The sequence below is a fragment of the Corvus cornix genome, chromosome 10, assembly GCF_000738735.6.
Source record: "Corvus cornix cornix isolate S_Up_H32 chromosome 10, ASM73873v5, whole genome shotgun sequence".
Taxonomy (NCBI): Eukaryota; Metazoa; Chordata; class Aves; order Passeriformes; family Corvidae; genus Corvus; species Corvus cornix.
Window position 1 is genome coordinate 19221839 of NC_046340.1, and position 27902 is coordinate 19249740.

At 45.2% G+C, this 27902-nt stretch overlaps 1 protein-coding gene across 1 annotated transcript in view; it reads right to left on the reverse strand.

Moving 5' to 3' along the window:
• NEO1 (neogenin 1) overlaps window positions 1-27902 on the reverse strand; it is a 168061-nt gene that overhangs the window by 65398 nt on the left and 74761 nt on the right. The window contains 1 exon segment of the mRNA XM_039557898.1: window positions 22577-22713. Within this exon segment, the coding sequence (XP_039413832.1) occupies window positions 22577-22713 (137 nt within the window).

Consider the following 27902-nt stretch of genomic DNA (forward strand, 5'->3'; position numbering starts at 1 on the left):
TCCTCTGAAATGGTCCCAAAGGTTTGTAGGTGGATTTAATACTTTTAAAAACAGCTGGAGGTGGGCAGCACCCCTCCCCCCCCCCCAACCCCCTCATGTTTTGGATTATAAATGAATAAAGAGAACATTAATAAACGGAAATACTTCACAGTAAGAAGGTAGTTTAACTCTCAGGTAAGGGTGAAAACCTACACAGAGCTGTCCATTCACTGCTCCAGCTCTCACATGGGAGCAAAAACCTGGCTGGGGTTTTTGAGCCCAGCTGCCTGTGAATTCAGACAACCAACTTCCCAAAAATTTCGTACCGAACACACCATAAATTCCACCTTAAAAAGGTTGAGATATTTCTGTGCTTACTCTCTGATGGCTGCTACCACCAGACACAACTCTGACATTTGAAAACTCTCTTCTGAATTTATTTGCCACCAAATTGCTGTAATTTATTCTCTATGAAAATGATTTTTATTCCTCCCTGGTATTTATCCTCAGCATGGTTATTTATTACAAGCTGTGCTACTGCTCCCTCCCTTCCCGTATCCCAGCCTTATTTTGGGCGGCTCAACAAGTCGTGTTTGCTTTGCTCTGCTGTGACAATTCCTCACAACCCCCTGGATGTGCTCCAGCCTGAATCCATCTCCGGAGCCCGTGGAGTTTCAATCATTTACATGCAATTTCAGCTGTGTCTCAGCAGTGCCTTGAAAAATGGCATAAATACCATGGCAGCACTGCAGCCAATCCCTCACCCAACCCATCGCTCTGCCTCTGCCCTTCCCACATGCATCATCCCCTGCCAGCCTGGGACAATCATTGCCCGCTCATCGTTAGCCCTTTTTAACTAATGACTCATTTTGTTCAGCCTGCCTGATCAATAGTTTATGTTCTCATTTCCCTTCCATCTCTGCCTGCGGCTGTCCTCACACGCACGGATCGATTCCTGCAGTGCTTGCAGAGCTGAAAAAGGGGAATACGAGAATTGGAAAAGTTGTTTTTCCATGAATGTACAATGCTTCCATTTCCAGAACATTCATTACAGGTGAGTTTTAATTCCTTAGCCACGTATTAATCTTGCCAGAGGAACCCAAAGAGACAGAGGCCAGTAGCACCCACCGCCAAAAGCACAAAAACGTATGAAAAACTCATCATGGGATGCCAGCCTGGTTTGGGCTGGACAGTTCCTTGAAGATCATTTCATCCCACCCCTGCCATGGGCAGGGACACCTTCCACTGTCCCAGGCTGCTCCAAGCCCCAATGTCCAGCCTGGCCTTGGGTACTGCCAGGGATCCAGGGGCAGCCCCAGCTGCTCTGGGCACCCTGTGCCAGGGCCTCCCTGAATCCCCAAGCGGTACCACAGGAAAGTTCTGATTCTGTGCTCTCCACTAATGTTTAACTTGTAATGAAGACATTTGGAAAGAACTCAAATATATTTGGCAACTGATATTGCTCCAATTCGGGATGTCATCCAGAAAGAGGATGTGAATCGTAGGAGTCAGGATTTTTTTGACACAAAAATGGAAGCTGAAGTAGATATTCTCCTACCTGCTCTCAATTAGTGTTGATTTAGGAGATTAAGAATTTGAACATGTTATTTTTTCAAAGTGACTTTGCTTTTCTGGCTCATGGAGCAAATGCCAGGCTGCTCACAAAGGGATAATAACATGAGAAGTGCTCACTTTATCAATTACTTCCCAGTTAATGAATTAATAAATGCTTTCCAAACACACTCTTCTGGTTTAACCATGTCAGTGTTTAGCAGTAACACAATGCAAGTACAGATGTTTGTGGTAGACAAGTTCAATTGATGACCAGCGAGCAAACGAGCCAATTACCACAGAAAACCAGATCTGTAAGGGAAGATCATGTGCTCTGTTCCCAAACACACAATTAAACTTCAAAGATGACTTGGCAGCTCAGCCCCCTCTTCGTGTCAGCACAGAACAACTCCTGAAAAGGCAAAATGCTCAAACAGAATTTCACACCCCCCAGGGAGCCCTGCCACCCTTGTGGAGATCGAAGAAAATATTTTGATCACAACAGTGATCAAAAGATTTAAAAAAAAAAAAAAAAAAAAAAAAAGGCAACCCAACCTACATCAGCAGGTGAGTCAAACTTCTAAGCTACATCCCAATAAAGATGAAATATTTAAAAAATAAGATGCTTTTTTAAGCCAATAGCTCTAAAAGGATGGGAAGAGCTGAGGAACTCCACACATGCAGCAGGAATTGTACCCAAGGTGATGTGGAAACAGGATGGATGCTGGACATGGGTCCCCTTCCCCATGTACAGGTGACCAGAAGGAGGTGGAAGTGAATTCCAGTGCTCTGTAGGCCTGCTGTACAGGAAGAGCACGGGAATGGTCCCCTTTGGACACAAAGACACACAGGTTGCAAAGGTAATTTTAAAAGACTCATTCTCTTCCTAAAAATCAGCTGCTGGTCCAAGCAAAGCATCCAATAAACCCAAAATGAACAGGACCAACCAGTGGCTCCAAACACTCCCAAGTCACCGAATCCACGACTGGTTTGGGTTGGAAGGGATCTCACAGCCCATCCAGAGCCACCCCTGCCATGGGCAGGGACACCCTCCACGGGACAGGGTGCTCCAAGCCCCGATGTCCAGCCTGGCCTTGGGCACCTCCAGGGACAGGAACACTTCCAGGGCTATTCCTAAAGCAGCATTGGAACTTCAGTAACAGCCTAAGGCAGCCAAAGGGCTGAAATTCCAAATTGGAAACGTCCAGCACAACACTGAGGTACCATTTCCGCTTCCTCAGCCACCTCCAAGTGCCCTCAACCCCTGGAAATCAGGAGTGCCAAAGTGAGCCCATGAAATCACTGCCACTCCTCCTGCCACTCCTCTTCATCCCCTTCCTACCACACTTTTGTCCATGACCAAGTGGACACGGAGTGTATCTCCAGCCCTCCCCTACACAAGCATTTGCTCATTCCAGAAGCTTCCCCACAGCCCAAAGAGCACAAACACAAACCAAGCAGAGTGGCCACTCTGTCACAGCGTATCTCAGATAATCCTGACTCCAGCACTCCCAGGCAGTTCCATTTATAACCCATTTCGGAGGGATGCTGGGGGCACAATCCCTAGCTCGTATTTCAGTTACAAACCTGGATTACCAGCAGTATTTAAAATGGACATTTTACCACAAAGCCCATTTCATATCAGCCTGAAATGGTCCACAGGGATTTTATTTCCTCCTCCAGGGATAACAACCTATTCCATTAGGACATGCTCCAAATCCTATTAGAGTCATTATAAAGTTAAATGCAATTTTCACAACTGCAATTTCATTTCTAAGAAGGACCAAACTGCAGCATGACCATCACCCTGCTAATCCACCCCCTCCTGTTCTTCCCCCAACACACAGATAAAGTGCTTGAACTGATGTTTGACAGCAGAACTTTTCATTATTATCTTTTAATTCTGTGAGTTAGTTGTACAAATTAGTTGGGTTTCTTCAAATGGATCCTGAAAAAAGAAGGAGTTTACACTTTACGTGGAAATGGGGAATCATAACATTCTTCCTTAAAAAGCAGCAGAAGTATATGGATAATACTTGGAAAAAAAGAGATTTAAACCCCAAAACTAAGTTGTAGGCAAGACAAATTCTTCCCAACCCCTGAGCACAGCTGTGATGTCCTTAAAACACACTTAATAGGCAGCTACAAAATTTGCAAAGCAAACCCAAGCTGACAAAAAGGGTTCCTCTAGAGAAATACAGAGAAGTGTCAAATTAATGGACAAAACCCAGCATACCAAGACACCAAAAGGTTATAAAAATGTAAACTACTACAGCAAAGTTTTTTTGCAGCAAAACTAGAATTGCAGTTTATGAACAGTTTCAGTGGCAGTGACATTCTCTAATTCAGTAAATGGTTATTTCTTATATCTGTTCTAGAAAATTAAAGCCAGTGTCCCTAGGGAGAAGTGGTGCCTGTGGCATCCTGACTGGTGGGAATCTCTGCCGCTTCCTCAACAGCCAAAGCAGAGGGGGCCTGCTCTGCCTTCTCCAGTGACCTCGTTAACATCTGCCCAGCAGCTGGAACAGCCCCAAAGGAGCATTTGGTGTCCCATGCTTTGCTCCTTTGGACTGGTCAGAGCTTTACAGCTTCCTTGGTAAATGCCAAACCCCAGCTCCACAGAGAGCTGGTTCCAGTGGTGGCAGAAGGGCAGGGCTGAATTAAAACAACTATTTTACATTTACACTAAAAAGCTTTCATTCAGAAATTGCTGAATATGATCCACACTTCAAAGGCCAGCCCCCAAATAAACATTCCAGAGGCAGAAACTAAAACCCAATATTCAATGCTAGGACAATGACCAAGAAACCAGGTAAGCATGAACAGTACAGACCAAAAATAAAGTAAAATTATATTGATTAGTTAGAGTTAAAAACTCATGTTGTAATTCAACATATGTGGGGTTTTTTTAAGGGAGAAATAGTAAATTGTAGATTTATGGAATAGCAAGTAATAGCACTAAAGTTCACAGAAAAAGGCCTGAGAAACAAGGATTTTCTCACGAACTGGACTTGAGTCTCAGTATCACACTGGGATGGAAGAACTGCCCATGTGGATTCTGGCAGCAGCTCCCTCCCCTCCCTCCCCTCCACCCAACGCCTCAGCCGACTGCGATACTGGAGCCCCGCATTTGAAGGAAAACATGAACTCTGATTTACAAGAAAGCAATGAAAATGATCAATGACTCAGAAAATTGGCTCCAAAAGAAAAATGGAAGAGCTGGAACCGGCTATGTGAGCAAAGGCAGGATTATGCAGCCATGGAACTGGACACCTCAAATAGGAGCTTAACACAGAAATGCTCAGTGCTGCAGAAAGGAAATTAGTGTGTGTGTATATCTGCATTTATGCACCATTCCTGTGCAGGAAGAACGCCACAGGACCAGCATCTCCATCCCTGCCCTATCCTAGCATAACACCCCAAACAATTAATTGCTCACTCGTGCATGTTGGATGGAAATGGGTTTTCCTTCCCAGCACGAGCTGCAGTAAAATCCAACAGTGCCTGGACACAGCCATGAAGGATCTCTCAGTGTGCAGCAGCCCTGCCTCCAACCAGGCTCCTGTGAAAAGCTGTGGGCTCCAGCTTGGCACAGGGGTGTGGACTGCAGGCAGGCAGAGCTCATGGACACGGCTCCACAACTGGAATTGCCTGGGAAGTTCTCTGGGTACACAAACACACGGCAAGCTCCCGGCGCATCCTGTACGTGAACAGGATTTTCTCTCTGGGTTTTTCCTTGCCTTAGCAGTTGCAGCCCTGTTCAGACAGCAGCTGCACATCAGCAGGAAACCTCTGGCAAGGCTGGCCCAGCATCCCCCGCTCCCCTTAACCCCGTGGGCACAAATCCGATGTGAATGCTGCCCCTCCTGACTGCCCTGCTCAGCCACAGAGCCAACGGGCACCTGCTGCAGGTGTGGTGCCCATCGCGCCTCAGCCCCCAAATTCATCCTCAGTGGCTCCTCGTGAGCAGGACACATCCAGGGACACTGACACAGGAAGGGGGCACGGTGCCACTCGGCAGCCAAGGCCAGGTGTCCGGGAGGGAACAGGAAAAAGGCAGAAAAGCGAAATAGCTCCGGATATTCCCCCAGCATTGAGCAATCCCTGGCTGAGGGATTTCCTGAGAAACAGGAGATACCTTTGTGTTTTCTGTTCCTGGTTAGATTTTGCCTTTAAAAAGCTGCATTCTGGCCCCAGGTGTGCCTTCAGCAGCCCTAAAGCTCACAGGGATGAGCTCCATGAGACACTTCTGGAGAAAAATTACCAACTTTTCTGTGTTTTGGAGTCAGTCAGCCACGGGATGTCTCTTGGTTCTGGCCAATGAAGAGAAACAATCATTCCTTTCCATCCTTCTCCCCACAAAGCACTTGTGATTTACAGAACAGAACTGGTTTGGACACAGCCCTGAGCACCCTGGGACAGCGGAAGGTGTCCCTTCCCAGGGCAGGGGTGGCAGCAGATGAGCTCTAAGGTCCCTTCCCACCCAGACCACTCCATGGTCCCTGTTGCATCTTACACCTACTCTGGCTTTACTACACCCAAGAGCTCTGCCATGTTTAAGAGAGGAGGGAACAAGAACTGCTCGCACTATCTGACATCCAGGTCCAGCACAGATTTAGACAGTCCCACAATGACTTTTCTGCTCAGGTGCCTATTCCTTTACTAACAATTCCTACCATTTCATTTGGTTTTTAAGATCTTGTACTTTCCAAAGACCTACATCTTCCAACTTCAATATTTCACAGCCATGCCAAGCCCCAGGTCAGAGACCATGGCTATATTACAGAAACTGGCAGAGCTGCATTTCCCTGTGTGATCCATGTGCAGTGCACTGAACTCCACTGTCATTTCATTACCTGCATGTTCCTCACACCACAAGGTGTTCCCAAGGTTCCTCACCAGCACCATTTGTTTCCACAACCCCAATGAACTCAGGATACCCCAGATCCCCTTTTCCACACTGAGCAGTGTAGACTCAGCTCCCCTGATAAAAGCAACACCTTATTCCCTCTCTAATTTCCTATAAAACAATGAATTCGTTCCCTTTCTGCTGCAGGAGGGAATTTGCTCTGACTCCCAGCCTGGCGTTCGAGGCTCTTAGTGAGGGACACTGTCAGAAGGGTTCTGGGGAAGGAACTGCAACAACATCCTGCAAAAGGCTCTCCATAGCAAAGGGTGGCTTTTTCCACACAAAATACACACAGATGGATTCAAACATCTATCAACACCGTATTTGATTTTAATTGTTATTTTAGCGGGTCCAGACATCAGATTAACTCACCCACAATTTCCCAGATCTCCCCCAAAAGTCTTCTAAAACTCTCATGTCACATTGACCAAATCTCCTTAGTCTGATTTTTTCCGGTCTGCTGATTTAGGTGCTAGGTTACACAGCACACTTGGGAACTCAGGATTTCACACTTCAGCTCCTTGAGAAATGTGGAGTGAAGACCATCTGGTCCTGATGATTCCTCACTGTTCACTTCAGGGGTTTGCTGCGACACAGATTTTACCAATACTGCAAGCTCAGGTACGGCCTCCCTCCAGCTCCCTCTATTTGAAAAGATAAAATACAATTTAGGACAAAAGTCTCCAATTTTGCAGAGAACACAGACAGCAGGAACTCACTTTTGTGCTTCAGGCCATCTTCTCACCCCTTTCTCCTCACACTCCATCATGTGCTGACCCTGTGCTGTCCCTGGCAGATGTCCCAGCTCTGACAGGCTCAGAAAAAACTAGCACACAAATCTTGTGATATCAGCAAATGACTGAAAGCTTTGTATTAATTTCCTTGCAAATAAACAGGAGAATAATAATTCCTTTCCTTGTCCTTGGAGATCTCTGGGGAGGTTTGGAGATGGCTTTTTCTCTTTCCAGGGTAACTTCTCACTGGTGTTGGGTGCTCACTGTGAACACAAACGCCACGCGCCCAGTATTTATTTAACCTCTTTGGCTGTGCCTTCGCTTTGTGTTTTTAGTAAACTTCCTCAAACTATTTTATTTTTAATTAACTTCTATTACACAGATCCCCCTTTACAAGACTAAATGCTGATGGTGAGGATGGATGTCACCATCCTGCAATGGCCATCAGTTTACAGCCCTAATACCCTGACAAATCTGGGGTTTGAGCCTGGATTCTCCATGTTTTCCATGACTACAAGGCATTACCTCTGGTGTGGGGGTGGGAGCATTGATGTTTGGGCAGAGGCTGATGGGGCCTGGGCAGGGATGGACCCTCAGTGACACAATGGTGCTGACTCCATCAGGAACAGAGGAGCGAGGGAAGCTGGGGCTGGGGAACCTCTGTGCCCATACAAACACACACAGAGCACCCCCTCTGCCTGTACTGCCATGGAAGGGCTGTTCCTGGGGACAAGCACACCTGGGGCCCACAGAGGTGCAGGAGCAGGTGTAGGAATGGCAGAAGGAATCCCTGTGTGTCTCAGGATGACGGACACCAGGCGGCTGCTGCTCCGACCCACAGCGTCCCCATGGATCAGGGCTGTAGGATGGAATCCCCACTCAGTCTGAGCCCAGGGAAAGATGTGCCAGAGCTCCCTCAGCCATTCCCTGCAGGGATGAAACACTGAACTTTGGCCAGGATCAATGAAAAGCTGCTTCCATAACACTTTTCAGTGGTATTCAGCAAAAGCACGAGAAGCAATGGGCATAAAAACTAAATCACAGGTTCCACCTCACTGTGAGGAAGAACTGCTTTCCATGGGGGTGGCAGAACCCTGGAACAGTTGCCCAGCAGGGCATGGAGTCTCCCTGTCTGGAGACATCCCACACCCACCTGGATGACCCCAGATGGACTGCAGAGTGTCCAGAGGTCCCTTCCAATCCCAACTGCTCAGTGAGTCTGTCTCAAGAGTACCTGGCCCCACCAGTGAGTGTCTGTCCTGCACTAAGCTGAACTGTGATGTTTTGCCCACAACAGGGGAACACACAAGTGAAAACTCAAACCACCTGTGGACTGAAGAGGTACAAACTGACAGATTCCTGTTTCCTTCTGTGGGAGAGTTTTGGCCTCAATACCTCCTGCACTTGCGACCTCCCCTCCAGTGCTCCCAGTAAAAGCCCTCCATGACCAAAGGCACCAAAGGTTTATTTCCTTCTTGTTCAGACTGAGCCCACTGGGTGAGGACATCTCCGAAAACCTGCGGAGGCACAGGCTGGGATTAACCTGCTGCTCTGGGGTGAACTCCCCAATTAAGGAGGATCTCAGACAAAGAACAGATGACAAAAGAGATTTCTAAATGGAAATGAGACAACCAGATCATACAGAAAAGCTTATCAATTGTAATAAACTAAAGCAGAGCTCACTCAATGCTTTTCACAGCATTTTACTGATTATCATTCGAAGCGAGCCTTCCAAGCAACTTCTCAGGTGATTTTTAGAAGTAAAAACCTTAATCTAGGCATCAATAATGTAAAACTGTTACATTCATTATTCCTCTGTTTTACTAAGCTCTCCTTCCCCAGCCCTTCTAGGAGAAATCTCGCCTGTTTGACCCTGAATCTACTCCAAGTACCATGGAAACATCTGAATAACAAGAACGCTCATCAAAATTTAAACTTCTTACAGCAGCGCCAAAGGCAATGAAATTTTTATTGAATTCCTGAGCCCTCATTTTCTGCACAAAGCCAAGCTGGAGAAGAAGCCACAGACAGCCCTGAGCACGACAGGGCCCAGAGCCTTTGGGGCCTTGTTTCCCATTTCCAGCTATTTCCAGGCAAACCCCTCAATCCCAGTTCCCACCACGCTGCCTCTCGTGTCTATTTAGATCTGCCCTGTCCCTTCCAAACAAAACTTCCAACAGGGATCCTCTACCTGCCCTGGGACCATTTAGTGGAAGGATCTGCAGCACTGCTGCGATCACTGGGAACAGGAAAGTGTTACTTCAGCATTTAGGGATGTTTATTCTGGATATGGATGGATATATACGGCGGATATAGGGCCGAGTCCTCCCTCTGCAGGGAATGACACCCAAACACCTCAGTAAGAAGTGCTTTGTAGCTGGACAAATTGGGAATTCGGCACATTTTCCACGGGTATTTTCTTCCTTGAGTCTTTCAGAAACTTAAATCCTAGGTTTACAACTGTTCAATGATTTTGATATGTGAAGATTAAAAAATAATAATAATAAAATTGTTGACTTTGTCAGAGATGACAGGGAGATGCCTGCAGAGCGGAGAGGGACTGGAGGCTGGCACAGGCACCATGAAGAGGGAATGAACGGGCCTGGATCTGACAGTGCCCTGGAATCCCAGGTGCCTTCCCCGCCTCTGCGTCTCTGGTGGGACTGGGTGGATGTTTATGGAGCAAATCCCATTTCTGAGAGGTCACTGTGGCCCATCAGCCCCTTCTCCAGGGCAGTCACAACTCTGAAGGGACAGATTATGAGATGCATATTCTGAAAAATCAATGCCGAAGCATCACTACAGTGGGCACAAAACTGTCACACTGGGCACTAAAACAGCTGGATACATTTCCTCTTAATTTTTCTGGGTCCCAGACAATTTTTTAAATGGATTCAATGCCACTTCATTTCAGCAGAGTGCAAAGATACATTCATTAGTGGTTATGAATGATTCAGGTGCCATGGAGCTGAATACCAAAACAGGAATAAATATGGATTTGAACCAAGCATTATAAATAAATCATGGGACTACCCCTGAATAAGGAAAAATATCAAATATTGAATATTTTCTCAATAAAGTAGCACTGTGAAGTTTTTGCAGTGCACAAGGCAGTGAGATCCTGGGGAGAAACAGCAGGAGAACATGTATTTAAGAATTTCCTAACTCCATCCCATAAGAAGGGGAAAGAGGACGTGACAAATTAAAGACAGCAAGCCTTGACATGCTGTATCTTTGAATATTTCTCAGTGCAGCCCTCGCAGTGGGGGGGTTCATTTGTGTGCTGCAGACTGAGGAGCTCCAAAGGCCAGGAAGGACACACATTTTAAGATCATTTCAAATATGAAGCTGTTTGTTCACTGAATACAGACTGCCTCAATCACCTGGGGAAAAGACAAACTAGGGCTGGGAACAGTAAAAATAAATTATGGGATCAACTAAGCCCTTCTCATGTTCACCAATGGCTACTGCAGGATCCAGGCACATCCTGGCACAACAAAAACATACCTTTTTTCTGATCAAGTTCAAAAGAAAATACAGAGAGGTATTGCTTTCCCATGTTTTTGTCTTGCAATGACACAAATTCTGCAGGCTGGCTTTGCACATCAATTCCAATTCCCTTCCAGCTCAGTGAATGCAGGCCCATCTTCACATCAAAGTCCCTTCTAATTTACAAATCCCAAAAATAACCTTAATTACAACCCACTTCAATAATAGCTTCCATGTAAGGAACAAGCAAACAAGACTCTGCAGCCTGAAAAGAAACTACTCAAAGGACTCAATAAGGGCCTAGAAAAACATGCCTGGTGTAGTGGGGGGATAAGGGCAGACTGCTCAGCCTTTCCCATGAAAGCTGGGAGAAGAAAAACCAAATAAATGTAACAGATTGGCACAAAAGAAAGGAAAAAGGTGCTGTTCTTCTCAGAGCCATGGGATGAGGGGGATACAAGATGTTTACATGGAGGGGGTGGGAGAGGAAAATGGAATAACAGAAAAGAAATCTATGGGGGATTGATAAATAATGGAGAAACCACTGAGGAAACCCCAAAGTGCCTGGAGACCGAGACATCACTGGGGGAAAAAACAACCATTCCTGCCCTTTAGTGCAATGGCCTCAGCCATCTGCCTCTGGACACTGCCAGGACATGGGATCCTGCACATTCCCTGCCCCAGAGCCGCTGCGGGACAGGAGCTGCCACGCCCTGCCTGGGGGTCACCATCCAACAGGAGCTGAGCTCTTGGGGTGCTCTGCCAAACCAGATTCTCATTGCCCTTTCACATTTTTTTTATCTTTAAATGGATTCTAATCACTGAAGTACAGAAAGATGCGAAATAAACTTGAGGCAATCTTTGTAAACTGTGCCATTAATTGCACAAAAATCTTCTAATTAATCTTTCAGCTTTCCAGAATTACTGAAGGTGGAATCTGGGGCTGTTTCTTCCCACACTGCACAGGTAGAAACTTGCCTTTGTTGAAACCTGGCCCAGCACACGAGGCACTGCTGCCAGTGACAGCAGCAGGAATTCAGAATGGGAATTCAGGAAAGCACAGACCCAGTAACACTCTTTTTTCTTTAACAAAATCCAGCAATTTGGGTTCCTTAAGGTAAAGAAATTGAGATAAGTATTATGGATCAGGTGCACACCTCAAATCCAAGGAAGTTTTTGATATTTAAAGTTTGTGATATTCTAGAAAAGAATTTTTCTCTCAAAGAGAAACAGACTGCAGAGCATTCACACACTTGAAGTGCAAATTAGTAACAGCTAATATATTAGGAAGGTCTGAGAGTCTCCAGTACTCTCAGTAAAGGATTTCAAATTAGTAAATTACCAGTGACCCCTTTAACCGAGACAAAGCACTGGAGCCTCCCTAGAAAAACACAGGTCAATAATTCTGAAAGACTACCTTGTAACAGTATTTTTGGCAAGGTGGTACAACAATGGATCCCTCAAGGGAAAGATGCTCTTCCAAATAAAGTTTTACCCATCTGAGCCATTCCAGGCAAACCAAAGAACCCTTTAGGTTGGAAAGGACCTCCAGGACCATCGAGTCCCACCATTAACCCAGCACCGCCAGATCCATCACTAAACCACGGCCCCAAGTGCCACACCCAGAATTCAAATATTCCCTTTAATCCGTAACATTTTCCTGCACTTCAAAGAATTTTCTCTTTTCCTTGGAAAACAACAATCAACAATTACAATCCCACGTGAAGCTGAAGAAGCCAAGTTCGAGTTTTCCAAGAGACGCAGCTTAACATTTGAACACAGTCCTTTACCCAAGTACTGGAAGTCCTGATTCAACATTGCTGTGGTTGATGTGATGGTGCAGAGCTCTGGTAACAGCACCAGCAGTCCATGGAAAGCCTTTGAGGCTCCACAAAAGCTTTATTCCTTGTGCTCCTGCACTTGCTCCCACGCAGTGAGATTTTACAGAGTTAACAGGTTAATTGTGGAAACCCTCCGCGTGTCTGCCCAGACCGTTCCGGCTGCAATCCGAAGCAGCAGCAGGGAGATCAGCAGCTCTGAAATCACTCCTCTCATGGTTAATCACACTAATGATTGTTTAAGCAAATTAGCAGAGCAAGAAGCATGCACCGTGCAGATTAAGTGTGTGACTGGGAGCAAAAGCACAGTCGGTGCCAAGGACAGAGGCCACAGCTGCTCCAGCCCCAGAAACCTGAGCTTACGGAACTGAGCCTCCTTTCCAGCCCCACAAAGTGGTTCTTCTCCCTTCCCACCCCATGCAAATTCCCAGAGAACAAGGCAAAGTTTCAGCTAATTATTTAAAGCACAATGATTTGAGCCTTATGCTTCTTTCTGCAGCCAAGAGAACATAACAGGACGGTGGTCACAAACTCTTATTTTTCTCTATTATCTGCCCACTGGAAGCACCTTCTTAAAATACAGTTTCTTCTCTGTGTGGCATCTCAGGATGTGCTACAGGAAACAGGCAAAAGATAAACACTATAAATCAGAGCTATGTTAGTGTTGACATTGTCAGTAAACAAAGTTATTAATTATACATGTACTGGGAAAGCTGAAGAAAAATTATTTGCCCAAAGGGAAAAGGAATGGCAAATTATATTTTAAAGATTCTCCCCAAAGCGTGGCACGCAGCTTATAGTAAATCATTAGAATTTAGTGAAATGTTTGTTCTGCAGCCCTGACTCAGCTCTCAGAGCTGTGAGCTGCTATAAACTCATCTCAAAAGAGACCTTCAGTACAGAAAAGTGATGTATTATAAGTTCTACTTCAGCCTCTTAGGTTCTCCCCTGTGCACAAAGCCTCCCTGAGCTTCCCAGCCAACACCAGCTCCATCCCTATCACAGAGCCATGGGGTGGGGTGAGGGAGGGACCAGTTCCAACCCCTCAGAGCCCTGTCCAGCCTGGCCTTGGACACTGCCAGGGACGGGGCAGCCCCAGCTTCCCTGGCACCCTGTGCCAGGGCCTGCCCTCCCTCTCAGGGAAGCTGTTGAGCACAATTCCTCGCCCACCCAGTGGCACTTCCACCACATCCATGACTCTGCAGAGACTGGGATCACCCAGGACAGGGTCTGATGCCTTGCACAAGCCCAGGCAGATGATTCCGTGGCTCTTTGCTCACCCACTTCCTCATTTCCCTTGTGCCTTAGTGCAGTTTCCAGCAGGATCTGCTCCATGACCCTGCTGGGCACAGAGGTGGCACTGACTCCCTGTAGCTCCCAGGGACTTTCACAAACGTTCCTCCATCAGGATAAACAAAGAGCAATCGTTTGAGGCTGAAGCTCCAAAACACCACAGAGCTCATTAGGTTACAGAGCACGAAGCACAATTATTTTCAAAGGCTGCCAAAACTTTGGCATCTCCTTCAAGTCCCATTCCACTCTGCCACATTGCTCTGGAAAAAATACATTGTGCTGCTAAGGGAACTCCTCCCTGTGCTTACAGATGCAGATCTTGACTGACAAGCAGCACTTTTTGGGGAGGTTTTGCAGCCTGCATGACCACACCCACTGCAGGCAAGACATAAAGAGAAATCCTGAGCAATCCTAATTCTGTGCAGTAACCTGCCAGTGATGGGGAGGCTCCAGGGGCCTTCCAATAGTTGTAACTTAGACTGAGCACAAACCCCTTTTATTCAAATTGTGTTCACAGAATGAAGTGCTTCACTGAAGCTAAAACCATCTGATGTGAGAGACACACAACCTGGGGAATGGCACTTCCAGAGCACAGTGTGCTTTGAGGCGCCACAGTACAGCAATTTATATCCTCACCTGCAAAGTGCTTTGGTTCATGTTACACTGAGACTATATTTAAGCTCCTAAGGATGTGAAGAAGAGAGATCATAGATGCAACCTTTGAGTCAGCACTTGAAAACAAACAAGACCAGCAGAGCTGCCAGAATATGGGACTGGTTAGAAGAACATTCAATATAAAAATAACATTCTGCCCTTCATTAACCATTAGCCAGCTTGCTTTGAGCCTGGTTTCCTTCTGTGGGTATCTTGGATCCTGTTCCCCTTTCCCTCCAGGCCTGCCCCCAGCACCCCTCTGGAGAGGGCACCTGCAAGAGCACAAAACGCCTTCATTAGGCAGCTCACACCTGCCTCCAAGGCTTCCCATCTCCCCCAGAACACTGAGGTGTTTAACTTCCACTGGCATCATGACCAAACCCTGTTTACTCCAGGAACCCAAACTCCACCGTGATTTTCCTTTAAATTATTCTCCTCACAAAGACAAACTAATTAACTGCAAGACTGCATAGGGAATCAGCCACCACAGATAAGAGCCCTCCTCCTTCCCACAAATTACTGGATTGTTTCATCTCCGCAACTTCGGGAGAAACTTCCCTGCCAAGGACAGGAGTTTGGATAATGAGACACCCAGTACTGGCAATAATCTGGCTCCCATTAGAGAAATCAAGTATCTGGTGGATGAGAGTCAGCTTAACCATCATAAAAATTTAACTGGAAAGAAAGTCTGTTCACTTTATGGTATGGGCTCTCTCTCAAGACTGATTGATGTGTGGTGTTCCTCAGCATTTCCACTTTAACATCACCCTCAGTTTTCATCACGAAATTTGGTGGTGTGAAAACAGCGCAAAACTTTCTGCTGAAATGGAAAAAAAAAAATTAAATCCCATAAATTCAAAAATTAAACTTGGAGTTTGATTCAAGCAATTAAAATGGAAGGATGACCCTAATGCACAGAGAAGAGTACTCGCCATTTAGGGCACAACTCCTATAAAAAGAGCTCTCACTTTGAGGAAAAAGGCATTTTAATGAGCTGCTTAGTTCACACATTCACATTTCTTGGAAGTCTCTGGCATGTGCAACTCAAAAATTACTACTGAATCTTTCAGCTTTTAGCTTGCAATTGAAATTCTGTCATCTCCTTTTGATGGGGAATAAAACCAGTCTTAAAACCCCTATAGCTTATCTCTAGAACACATATCTATCTACTGTATCCTTAAATCCTTACAAGCATCCAAGAGCACTTGGGACCATGAGCTGGGCTTACCTTTCTGACAGCATTGGATGAAAAATACACTGCAAAACCAGTAAATCCTGTGCTGGGCAAAGCCTGGTCCAAACTAAAAGCACATTTTTACTCTGGAGACCAAACAAAAAACCACCCCTAAATATGAACCTTGGGCAAACCCTGCATTTTCTGTAACTGCCTGTCAGGCCAAAGGCACAGCCCCAGCTTACTGTTTTAAAAGCCATTTTGGGGGAAAAGGATTTCTGTCCCTAAAGCAGCAGCTGGTTCAAACCCCTGTTAATATGATCCTCATTTATTAGAAACTCTGGCCGAAAGAGAAACCAGCTTTTACAATTCCCTCAGTTCAATATCAGTTTCGACATTGTAGATATTTAAGACACTACTGCTTAATTTAGTAACATTTTCATTATCCCCAAGGATTACTCAAGAACATTTACAAGGAAAACCATTTGTGTGAATTGTATGGGTTACTGATCATTTGGCTTTGTCTTTCTTAATGGTATTTTTTATAAATATATCTATATCTCACAAAGAGGTTTTTTTAAAATTCCATGTGTACCTCATCTTCCCGGCATGTGCAGTTCTGGATCTTCCCTCCCAAATCCACATGCCATTCCATTATGGACTCCCATCCCAAAGGATTTCATCCCTGTCCTCATTAACCCCTGCCCATTTTGGGGCTGTTTTGCAACTGTTTTTCAGCTCTGCAAAAATCCACTTGAAAACTCTGCAGCACCTCTGTAACACAAAGACAACTTTTCCACATATAATCGGACTCCCAGGGAATTCCAGATGCTTCGTGTACAAGAACCTCATGATTAAAGGTTGCCAGGTCTTTGGAAAAGAGATTTTGTAAGAGGAAAAGCCACCCTTGCAGCAGGATTATCTGGGGCCTGCACACCCCATGGTCCTGGGGATGCTCCATACAGAGGGACCACACATCATCCCTGTCCTCACCACTGGGATCATCCTGGCCTTCTCCTGGCCACAGGGATCCCACTGACCACACTCAAAGCACGAGGCACACGCAGCAGCTGCCCCTGCTCAGCCCCGACCCCGGGAAAGGCTGGAAAACCCCGAGCTGCCGAGTGTCTGCCCAAAGACAGAGATCGTGGCCAGCCAGGGCTCCCCTGAGCTTCTCCTACAACACATTCCACTGTTCTCTGCCACCACCATGGAATGTTAAGCATCTGCACTGCTACCAGGGAATCCTCCTTTACATTCCAGCAAAGCTCACTGGTGACTTTTGGAAATACAACTAAAGAAAACAAATGTTGGTGCCCCCATCAAGAACCATGGCAAGCTCTCTTCCACGTGTCAAGGGCTGGACAAATGATCCTCACGGTCTTAGAAAAACATCAAAACAGACCAAAAAGCCACAAACTTACACCAGTCCAACTACAGAACAAGACTTAGACACTGAGCAGGAAAAGCAGAGGTTCTGCTGAGCCCAAGCCCTGTGGAACAGAAATTAGATCTCAGTCTTGAACACAAGAGTGGGACTTTTGCATGATGCAAAGATCATTTTCTTTTGGGGGAAGTTTACCTTTAGTACTAAAAATGACACCTCTCCTGAAAATGGGCTTTTCTGGTGTCCTGGTACAACCTGAACAAGGGATGTAGCCTTAAAATAACACTCCCACGTCCTTCCTCTCCCATGTAGCTGAGTATCTGTTCACAACTTTTTCACCACCGACACTTGCCTCGAATACAAATGTGAGAGGCAAAAATTCCCAGTTAGTTGAATCCACAAGTAAACTGTGAACTCCATTCACATTAAACTACCCCTAGGAGCAGCAGTGAGGACTTTCAGAAAGCCTTTTCAGACAAAGAGTGAAGTGCAGTGGTAGAGACCCAAATTCCAGGGAGTTCATTCAGCTCACCCACCTTCCCCACACCAGACTCCCGGACTCACTGCCCTTGTTTGCATCACTACAGAAAAAAGGTCACTAATTACTCATTACATTTTCAGGGTAAGAAGTAACTTCTATGAAGCCAAGGTGTTGTTTGTACTTCCAAGAGCTTCCCTGAGCAGCACATTCCGAGGCCCCCAAAAAGGACAATACTTTGTCCCCCACATGAGCCTTTGACAGCTTCAGGTTCATGCAGCATTTCCTGAATCTCTAATTGAGGGGCAGCCCATTATCAAGATACAGCACTGAGCTTAATTAGAGAGGGAAATCGATGAAGATCATCTAGAAGGTATGAGAAAGGTTTGAGCAATTTTCAGTGATGGTTCAAATTTCTTCCCTGGAATTGTTTCCAACAATAATGAAAGCTTAATGCAAAACAAGAGTTACCCAGACATATTACTCTGCTGCTGCAGGACTTAATGTGCTTTGCAAATGGGTACGATTTCTGGGGCAGGATGGCATCAGCTTTTACCAAAGCTGCTGCCCCACAGAACCCTGGAAAACAAGCCCAGGGTTCTTCACATTCAGGCTCTTCCTCCTGCAGCTGTCTTGGTTTTGTTTTAAAGAAAGTCCTGACTTGCCTCACACATCCTCATTTTATTTTAGGAACCGTTCATATGTTAGCAGATGTATAATCACAACTAGTTTTTAAGCCAAAGTCTTCAAATAAAAAAATTTAAAATAATTACCTGCCATGAGTAATCAAAGTACTAGAGACCCCATCCCAGCAAGAGCAAAGGGAACAGGGAAATCAAGGTGAGGCATTCCTGCCAGCCCCCCCAGAACACAGAAAGCACTGCTCCCTGACACCGCAGGACCCACACTGCAATACACCTATTTGCTGCTGGAATAAGCCTTTGCCATTGCTATAAGCCTTGTCAGCTCTACTGAAAACATTTCCAGCGCTTCCTTCTAAAGCACAAAGGGGACAATTCCATCAACACACTTCTGCATTTGGCTTTTTCCATACAATTTGCTCTGGCAGCACGAAAGAGGCTGTGATCAGCCAATTGCCACGTGCAATCTCTGACTTATCACTACAGATACCCCAATAAGCTTCTGTGGTTTTATTTTTAAACTCAGTTACATTAACACAGTGAGACATTCAATGCATAATACTTAAGATACACTATCAGACACTGAATGCTGTCCTAGACAGCTCAGAAGTTGACTTTCTCCTACGCCAAAAACTCACTGCAAGGGAATAACAAACAACAGCAAAGAGCAATTCTGACTCTTCCCCCACAAACACAGGGATTTATTTATTTTAGAGACTTCAGACCTGCCATATCAATTTTACAGGAGAATGAAAATGGAAAATTCTTTTTGTTTTTTTGTTTATTATTTTCTGGTTCATTATTAACTGCAATAAATATTTCAACAGGGAGAGAAAGTCCCCCCAGGCTGCTGGTCCCCACCCCAGCACCAAGGCAGGTCACAGGAAGCCCCTGTGGTGACCTCACTCAGTCCCAGCCCCTGCACAAATCCCTGGGGTGCTGGGCACAGCCATAAATTTGAAATATTGCCCAGATGAAGACTGAACTTATGACCTTCCCAGTATTTAACTGCCACTCTGGCTCTTCCAGGCTGAGCAGATTAAATACAGTCACTACCTGTTTCCCCAGCTCTGCTGTCATCACTTCCCACTCTTATCTGAGGGAAATGCTACAGATTCTTTCACAGCTGGGGAGAGCAAAACAAATTTTTCAGAGCTCTTGATTCATTACAGGTGTCGTAAATAAGCTGGTACCAGCACCCACAACGAGGGGAGAGCACTGTCAGTACAGCCAGGAGAGAGGGGACTTTCCAGGCACCAAACTGTTGCCTCTGCCAAGGGAAGTGTCCTGCCCTTGCTTGGCCTGGACTGTGGTGATGCCGGCTTTGGCACCCAAGGAAAAGCGAAGAGGTCCCTTCCCCATATTCTGTGGCATTCGGGGTACAAAGCTGCACACAGGTTTTATCCATTCAGTGTTTGGCCCTACAGACTGCCTCCACTGTGGACAGGATTCAGCAACCCAGTCCCAGCTTTAGGGGCTGGGACTCTCAGCCACAGGAATGGGACATTCCCTGTTCTCTTCCGCATTAAACCACTTCTCAGACGCACCAGGCAAAGGCTCAGTGTGTGACCAGCAGGTCCATGAAATCCCCAGTCTGCAGATACACAGAATCACTGAATCCTACAATGGTGTGGGTTGGAAGGGACCTTACAGCTCATCACATTCACCCCCTGCCATGGGCAGGGACACCTTCCACTAGCCCAGGGTTCTCCAAGCCCTGTCCAAGCTGGCCTTGGACACTGCCAGGGATAGGGCAGCCAAAACTTCCTACCACGTTAAGGAAAGTTCTTGACTCTATCTCCCAGATACACATGGTAGGTAAAGAGACTGAGGACAGAAATTAGTGTAGAATTCTTCTGGACCCCTTAGTACCTTTCTAGTCAAGTTCAAGGTCATTTTCCTGATTCAGTCCTTCCGTGAGGTATGCAGAGAAATAAATCCCAATCATTTTTGAAACCCAGTGCTAGAGGGCAATGGAAATCTCCTCTATCACCTTTCATTTATGACACAGGGGTTCACCTATTTCCAGGTACGTGAAACTGGTGATATCCTTAAGTGTCACCAACAGGATCTGAGTAACTGCACTGAAGGTAGCATTTATTCCAATTGAAAATGGTGCCAGAAGTATCAGAAAACACCCCAGGACTCCCAGGACTGGTGGCTGTACAGCCCCATATCAGTTGGAATAAGCTTTCCCCAACCACCTCCCTCGTACCTTACACGAACCCCCAGTAAAACTCAGGTATTTTCCTGCTGGCTGAGCGCAGCCTCAGTGTGACACACCTGAGGGCACCCTCCCTCCAGGGATGGTCAGGAATTTCATCCCCACTGCCAGGGAAGGAGGATTCCAGTGGTTGGTACCACACCAGACACTCATTTGCTTGCAGGGTTTTGTATCCTTGTCAGAGGACACAGAAAAGCTGGTCATGGAGCACAGTGACCTTTAAGAGCATTCCTTTGGAGTCCGTGCACAAGTCAAACTTACAAGGATAAAGCAGTTTGTTTCTGCAAATTTCAGTCAGCCCATACCTGGGCACTGCCAGGAGAACTCAGTCAAGAGGCAGCCACAGGAACACCCCTCCAGTTTCACTGCCCTAACGCTGCCAAGCAATGGCATCACCCCCCGGCACAGAATTCCATGTCTGCACTGCCATGGGGAAGCATTAATAGAAGGAAAGAGATTGGCTGCCCGAGCACAACCCCCAGCAGAGAGTGAAACCTCTTAGCAAAAACATGGGCTTCAAGGAGAGCTGCAGAAAAATACAGGAGAAGGGAGTGAGTACCCAAAACCAGATTTCTTGTCTGAAATGCTGCCAGACTAATTCCCAAGGATGACAGAAAGAATTTAAGTTAAGCAAAATCATGCTGTTATTAGGTGGGGAGAGATGACAATTTCTCTGGTCTAGAAGAAAATGATCCAGGGATCAGGTAACAGTTATTCAAGCTATTCAACCCTGCACCAAATTACAGTAATGCAGAAATACAATTGCTCCCTACTGTGACCTCTCAGGGAAAGCAGAATTAAGATTAGAACTAAGAAGTAAAATCAGAAATGCCACTATCCAAAATGCACTCTGTAGAATCTTTCATATATTTTAATATTCGAGCATTAAAGGATTTTCTTTCCAGTGCCAGGTGTGTAACAAAAATTCAGCACGGACAGACTGGCAGAACACATTCCAAACCTTCACAGCCAAATGAAGAAATCCTTTACACTGGTTCAGATAAGGGCAAAGGAGTTGTCTCCAGTTCACTTTCATCCCCAGCTGACCTGGCTGGATGTCCTGCACTAAGGCTCCTCTCAGCTTTATCCATGACCTGCTTAATTGCATCACATCATTAATGGTATTAATTGCTGCCACTGCCCATAAAACACAAGACCAATTCTGTAAAATAGAGAGGCTGGAACTGAATTAAACGCAGCACACAGTGAGCTGTTTGAAGCCATCATAAAGTGCTCCTCAGACTTTGAAGTATTTCCAAAGCCAGAGCACCAAATCCTTATTCTTTTAGCCAAGATACAAAGTAAAAAAAATGTGGGGTTTTCTGCATGACCAGATTGAGCCCGTGCACTTCCTTTTGGTCAGGAAACCCTTCCTTTTGTCTACAGAAAACCCTTCATTTATGGATGTTCAGTGAATAAATTTCTCCCCTCAGAACTACTTTTTAGACCACCTTTGTAGCACCACAATCCACAGCAAACCAAGTCAGATAAGCTCTTGCAAGGACCCTGCATAGGCCCTGAAACTCCAGAGAAAGAGCTGGAAACCCATATTAGGGTCCAGTCAATTAAAAAAGACAGATTTCTTCATGGAATGTAAGAAAGACAAGGAAGCCAAACTTCTACCTGATTTTTTTCCCACTCCTTAACAAGTCTACTTTCCTTGCTTACCCAGCCTGCTTTATTTACTTTTTTATGTATAGTAAGATGCTTTTAAAACTACATTATCAATATTTCAGTGCTTTTTCTAGTAAAAATAGCTTGCAAGAGTAAGCAAAACAGTTACACACACAATAAAGCAGCATTTTACCAAACATCTCTGCTTTTATCTTCTCGCAAGCTCATTGAAAACAACAGTATCTTTAAGGATTAAGAGATGTCCTTTCCAAAGACAACCAGGTTGCAGTACCACAGGCTGACTTTTGGATGGGATCAGCCACACTGTGGCCTTGGCCCTCCTTCAAGTATATGACATCAACCACATTTAATATTGTAGGAGCAGAGAGAACAGCTTTTGAGTATCTTCAGGTTGCATTGTATGAGCACCTTGCTCATTTGGCTATTTAGGAAATTACAAGCAGTTTGGATCATAAATCAGAGTAACAATATCTATAACAGAATTAGAGGGGGCTTGGTTTTTAACGGGGCACAGAACTGGTCACAGAATAAAGTTGGTATTTCATCATCTGGAGAAGTGTTCTCTGTGAAAATTAAAACCCCTGACCTACCTTGGACTGCCAGCTCTGCCTGGGCCTCCAGGGTGTCATTGCCACTCTCAGCAATGCAGGTGAAGGTCCCGGCGTCGGCCTCGGCCACATCCCGGATCTCCAGGATCCCCCCGGCCAGCAGCTGGAACCGGCCAGACCTGTGCAAACAGGGACAGGGTCATTCTGTGGACATGGTCATTCTGTGGACAGAGTCATTCTGTGGACAGAGTCATTCCACGGACACGGCCTCGGCCACATCCCAGATCTCCAGGATCCCCCCAGCCAGCAGCTGGAACCGGCCAGACCTGCACACACAGGGACAGGGTCATTCCATGGACACCACCCCAGCACTGTGGGACACAGAGTTTTAATTACACCATCACATCCCACACTTCGGCTCCACAATGGAAATTAAGTTCAACCCTATCAATTCCACAAGAGCAGATCATCTTTTTGCACTTGCAGCTTCACTTATTAATTAAATGTGATCCAAGGTATTTAGTCAAGAGCAGCCAGAACTGAAGAAAAATGAAGTATTGTAATCACATAATTAAAAAAAAGGCATTTTGCAGATCCAGCTGGAATGACTTATTGCTTGGGAAGCTGAGGGAAGTACAACAGGAGGGACTGTGCCTTTCCAACACAAGGACAGCAATGCACGTTATGCAATGTACAGCAATTGAACTGTGTGAAAAGGTGAGCCATCCCTGAGAGATGAACTATTTCAGAGTAAGATACGGGTTAGAAGAAATTCAAAATACAGATTCATCAGGTGACAAAGGGTCTGTACAGAGGGGTCTCTCCCTCTGACTTTTAAAGGGTGGGGAAGGGTTTCTAGTCCAGCCCTTATGAACTACCTGCTTTTGCTGCTAAAGGTGGCACTTTCTGCTCAGTGCAGCACCCTCAGCCTCCAGCCACATCCTCCTCCCACTGCAGCCATCACTGCCCTTCACCTGATACAAAATTTGTACACGACTTTTCCAAGGTCCTCCAACACTCCAAGCTTCCACATAAAATGCCAAATAACCTTTCAATAAAATGCCAAAAACCCCAAGCCAGGACAACAAGTTGTGCCTGAATGCTGACCCAGAGCCATTCTTATTTGCAGCTGGAAGAGTCGGGGGGAGAAGGAAGGGAACCTGGTGGCTTCCTGCCTGGCACTCTCGAGCCATGGCTTGTGGGCAGGAAGGATTGAATTCTGTCAATATATGACCATTACAACAATTGCCTTTTTTGTTCTCTATTTGGAGTGGCCAACGGACAAAAGTCAACCTCAGTGCTTTCTCCATTTGAAATTTCCCTAGAATTACATCAGCAGGACCAATCCTGACCTGCTTGGACAGGTAAATTGTTGGGACACAGACTTTTGCCTCATCTCACTATTATTTAGCACATAAATACTGATTTATGATCCTCCTCTAACTGCCGATCAAATTTCTGTTTAATAGATTTAAAAGCAGAGCAAACAAAACCATAACTGGCATTAAGTGTTAAAAGCATCCAAAGAGATGTCCCTATCCAGGTGCTCCGTAAGGAAAGCCATCCTGTTCCCACGAATAACACCAGGACTACAGAAAGGCTTGCTTGGAAGGAGCACAGGGAATGTGAGTGAAGATACGAGTTTGAAAAATCATATTAAGAGCTTTCCAAATGCTGGGAAAAATGTCCCGGGCTTGCGTGGGAATGGCACATCAGACACGCTCTAAAACCAGGCCTAAAGGAAAACACGCCTGGGCCTTGACACATCCATCCATGAAGTTTCTACCTTCTTTTGTTATGTAAAAGAGCTGCTTTGACTTTTTGTTCTTGCAGCAGGGAATGTGCCGAGGGCTGGGGTGAAAGCAGGGAGCTGGATGTGCCAGGGACAGCGGGACACGGAGCAGGGAGGGAGCAGTACCCCAAGAACTGCGACTGTCACATCCTGAAGAAATGATCAAAGGCAGTCAGGATGTCCATGGCATTTTGAGGACATTCATGCCTTTCCCAGGATATCCACTGTTACCCTCTAAAAGCAACACGTGCCTTAGGATGCTCCTTTTCCCACTGCCAGCCTCTGGAAAAGTTGCTGACAGCAGTTAAGATGTTACTAAACCTATTAAAAATTACTCCTCGTTGTCACTTTAGGCAACAGAAGTTTGTCCTAGGGGATCTCACAAGCTACTTGTAGCATGGGAATATTTACGGGGATTCTGTTCAGCCATCTCAACATGCGCCATGTTTATATTCCCTTTGATTATTTTCCTCCAGAAAATCCAGAGCTGAGTTCAATTTCCCAATAGGTGATTCAGTGGAAGTTTAATGGAAGAAAACAATTAATCTGCCAGACTCCTTGGTGATTCCCTCTGTATGAATCAGCTCAGGAAAAATCCTGGGCTTAAAGGAAAGCTGCTTTTGTAATAAAGCAAAATATCTTAATTTTGTAAGGACAATGAAGCATTTTCACAAAAGAGTGAAGCAATCTGATTTCAGACACTGGAGACAAAGAATCATCTTAATATAAAAGTGATAACATAATTTGAAGTGTCATTAAAAACAACAAAGATTGATCACTCAGATGTCAGGGAAGAGGAAAATCAAATTCCAGCCTTTTATATGCATTCCATACAGCCCTCACTTGCACCCCCTTAACACACAATTACTGAGCTACTCTGGATGCCTCACTCACAGGCTCTTTGTGTTTCATTATCACAAAATATACTGAGCCTTTATTAATTTACTGTAGTCAAACTGGCAGTTATACCCTGAGGTTTGGGCTTTTTTTCCCTCTTTTAAATTACTATTCCCCAAACATCTTATAATCTATTTGCTGTCTCAGTAAAGTACAGCAGATAAAATTAGACAGTAAATTAGATTATTTTGTGGGATCTACTACCAGAAAAATCTCCATAATTACTCTGCTATGCTTAACCTTTCCCCAGCTGGGCAAGTGTAATTCACTTGGTACCAATCACTCAGAGCCCTGTGAACAGGAATGTGTAGTAAAGGGAATATCACACGTTTGTGGGAAGCACTAAGGAAAAGCCCACATCAGGGACGTGGATGTGATCCTACAACCACAGACTCCACGTGAACACAGGCAGCAGAGCAGAAACGAACAGGGCACAAGTGCCCCCAGCTGTCATCCCCTCACGGCAGGAAAGTGTTACCTGTACAACCACCTTTCTGCAGGAGCTTTGCAGTTACATGACATTTTGCTAAACTGAACGGCCCAAACCTGCTGCAGGGCTTGCTGGATTTTACAGACTTATTAAAACCTTATTGCTCAAGTCCTTTCAATGGTTTAATTTCAGATGAACCATCTCATCTACGGCAGTTTTTTAAGAACCTGTGACACCTGCGTTTGTTCTTTCTCCTACAGAAATGTCCCAATATAAATGAAGATACACAATATATGCTGTTGGAGCACATACTGATCCACACACTGCAAAGTTTTCAGAGCAGATCATCTTCCAAACATTTCCAACTCTGTGCCTGTGTCCCGAGCTCTGAAAATCCACCTTGGCAGCCACCTGGAACTTCCCTTTCCAAGTTAGGAAGCACAAAGTGACTCCTGCACTTGCTGAAGAACAGACCCTCACACAGCAGGATCCTCAGCCAGACTAGAGACTGAAATAAAATATATTCACCAGGTAAGAAAGGCTCCCAGTTGGCTCAAGCCCGAAGCACCACTCAGCCTGAACACACCACCTCCATTCTAACCTTTTGTACCAAGCAATGCTGACACCACGAGAGGTTTTACTTCAGGAAGTTTTCCATAAAGGGCCTAAGATTTATTCCAATAACTTCATACTTCAGTGCCTTCCCTGCTTCCTTCCACTTCCCTCAGCATTCTCCACATTCCTGGCAGAAATATTACTGACTCGGAGTCCATGGAGGCGACCCAGCTGGAAAAGCAGCAGGATATTCCCAAGGCTGAATCCATGGATGATGCCTGTCCACGTGCCAACGTTGAAGACCAACAAGGTGCCCGCCCTCCACCAGGGATCATACACGAGGCAGGAGCCTTCCTTTGGATTTTGGAGCTTTAAATTGGAGCTACATCTCAACCTAGAGCAGGGTTGAGTCTTTTCCTTTCTGTACAGACAGTGGAGTTTTGGGAAAACTATAAAATGTGAAGATTACAAGACCAGTGAACCAATTCAAGGGAAAGCTTCTCAGTCTTTAGTGGCATTCTTTAGGGAGAACCAAGAAGTCAGCAGTCTCTCCATCAGATTTCTTTAAAAATCTTCAAGTTAATGAGTTCTGAAGGATTCCTTGGAGTTCTAACAGCCTTGTTCCAATGGAAACTTGGAGCACCGAGTTAACTTCCGTTTCTCACCCAACACCCAAAGCTTCCTTCTCTCGCACTCTAATTAATTTGGAAAATATTTTACCACAGCAACTAATTTCACAATATATTGCATTACAGGCTGTCTGAACAACTGCCAAGGCTGCCATCACTCAAGTTTACTCATATTTACCCATTAACATAAATCTTATTGCAGTCTTCAACAAATAATCCATCAAATTTAATCGCCTTCCCTTTTCTCCAGATCTTATAACAAATATTTAATTCCAAAATCCCACCACTCCCTAGCCTTAAAATTAATCTATTTTCCTATAAATACAGGCTCCTATCCATATTCTCCTTAGGAATACAACTTGAAAGGCAAACATTCAATTCTGTATTAATTAATTACCACAGTTACCACAAAAGCAAAACTGAGGGATTGTGTAAAACCCTTTAACAAGGGGCAAAAATTAGGGATAAACCTGCCCATGCTGTCTGAGCTTTGTTTCCTAAGCCCAGACACACTCAGAGAAATGTCCCAATGTATGTGGCTATACCTACATATATGTATGTTAATGTTTGGGGTGGGGTGTGCATAAACAAACCCAGGATTTCAGAGCTCTTCCCAGGCAGAAGGGACATTAAAACCTGCCCAGATGAAAAGAATCAGTTTTCTCTTGGGATAAAGAAAAGCCATGCTAAGAAAGTCGTACTTTTATATCAAAAGAGGATTTTAATACAAATTAAATGTGATTTAATTTGTAATTACATTAACAGACCATGCATAACAAGCTAAGGTAGCTATTCAGCAACAGTAACTGCAGGCTTTTCTCCAACAAAGAATCTTAATTTCTGGACATTTTCCAGTTATTCTATTCACACCAATAACACAATAGCTGGAGGGTAAACAGAGTTTAAGAGGTTTCTGTTCTCTGCTCTTTGAATCTCTGCCCTGTTCAGCCACAGTCATGAGCAGCAGACTTGGGAGCTTTGGCACAGTTTGATCACTTGAAGGAACAATGAAAGGAGGTTACCCCCACAGAGGGGAAAAAGACCAAATTCCCACCTTTACCCATC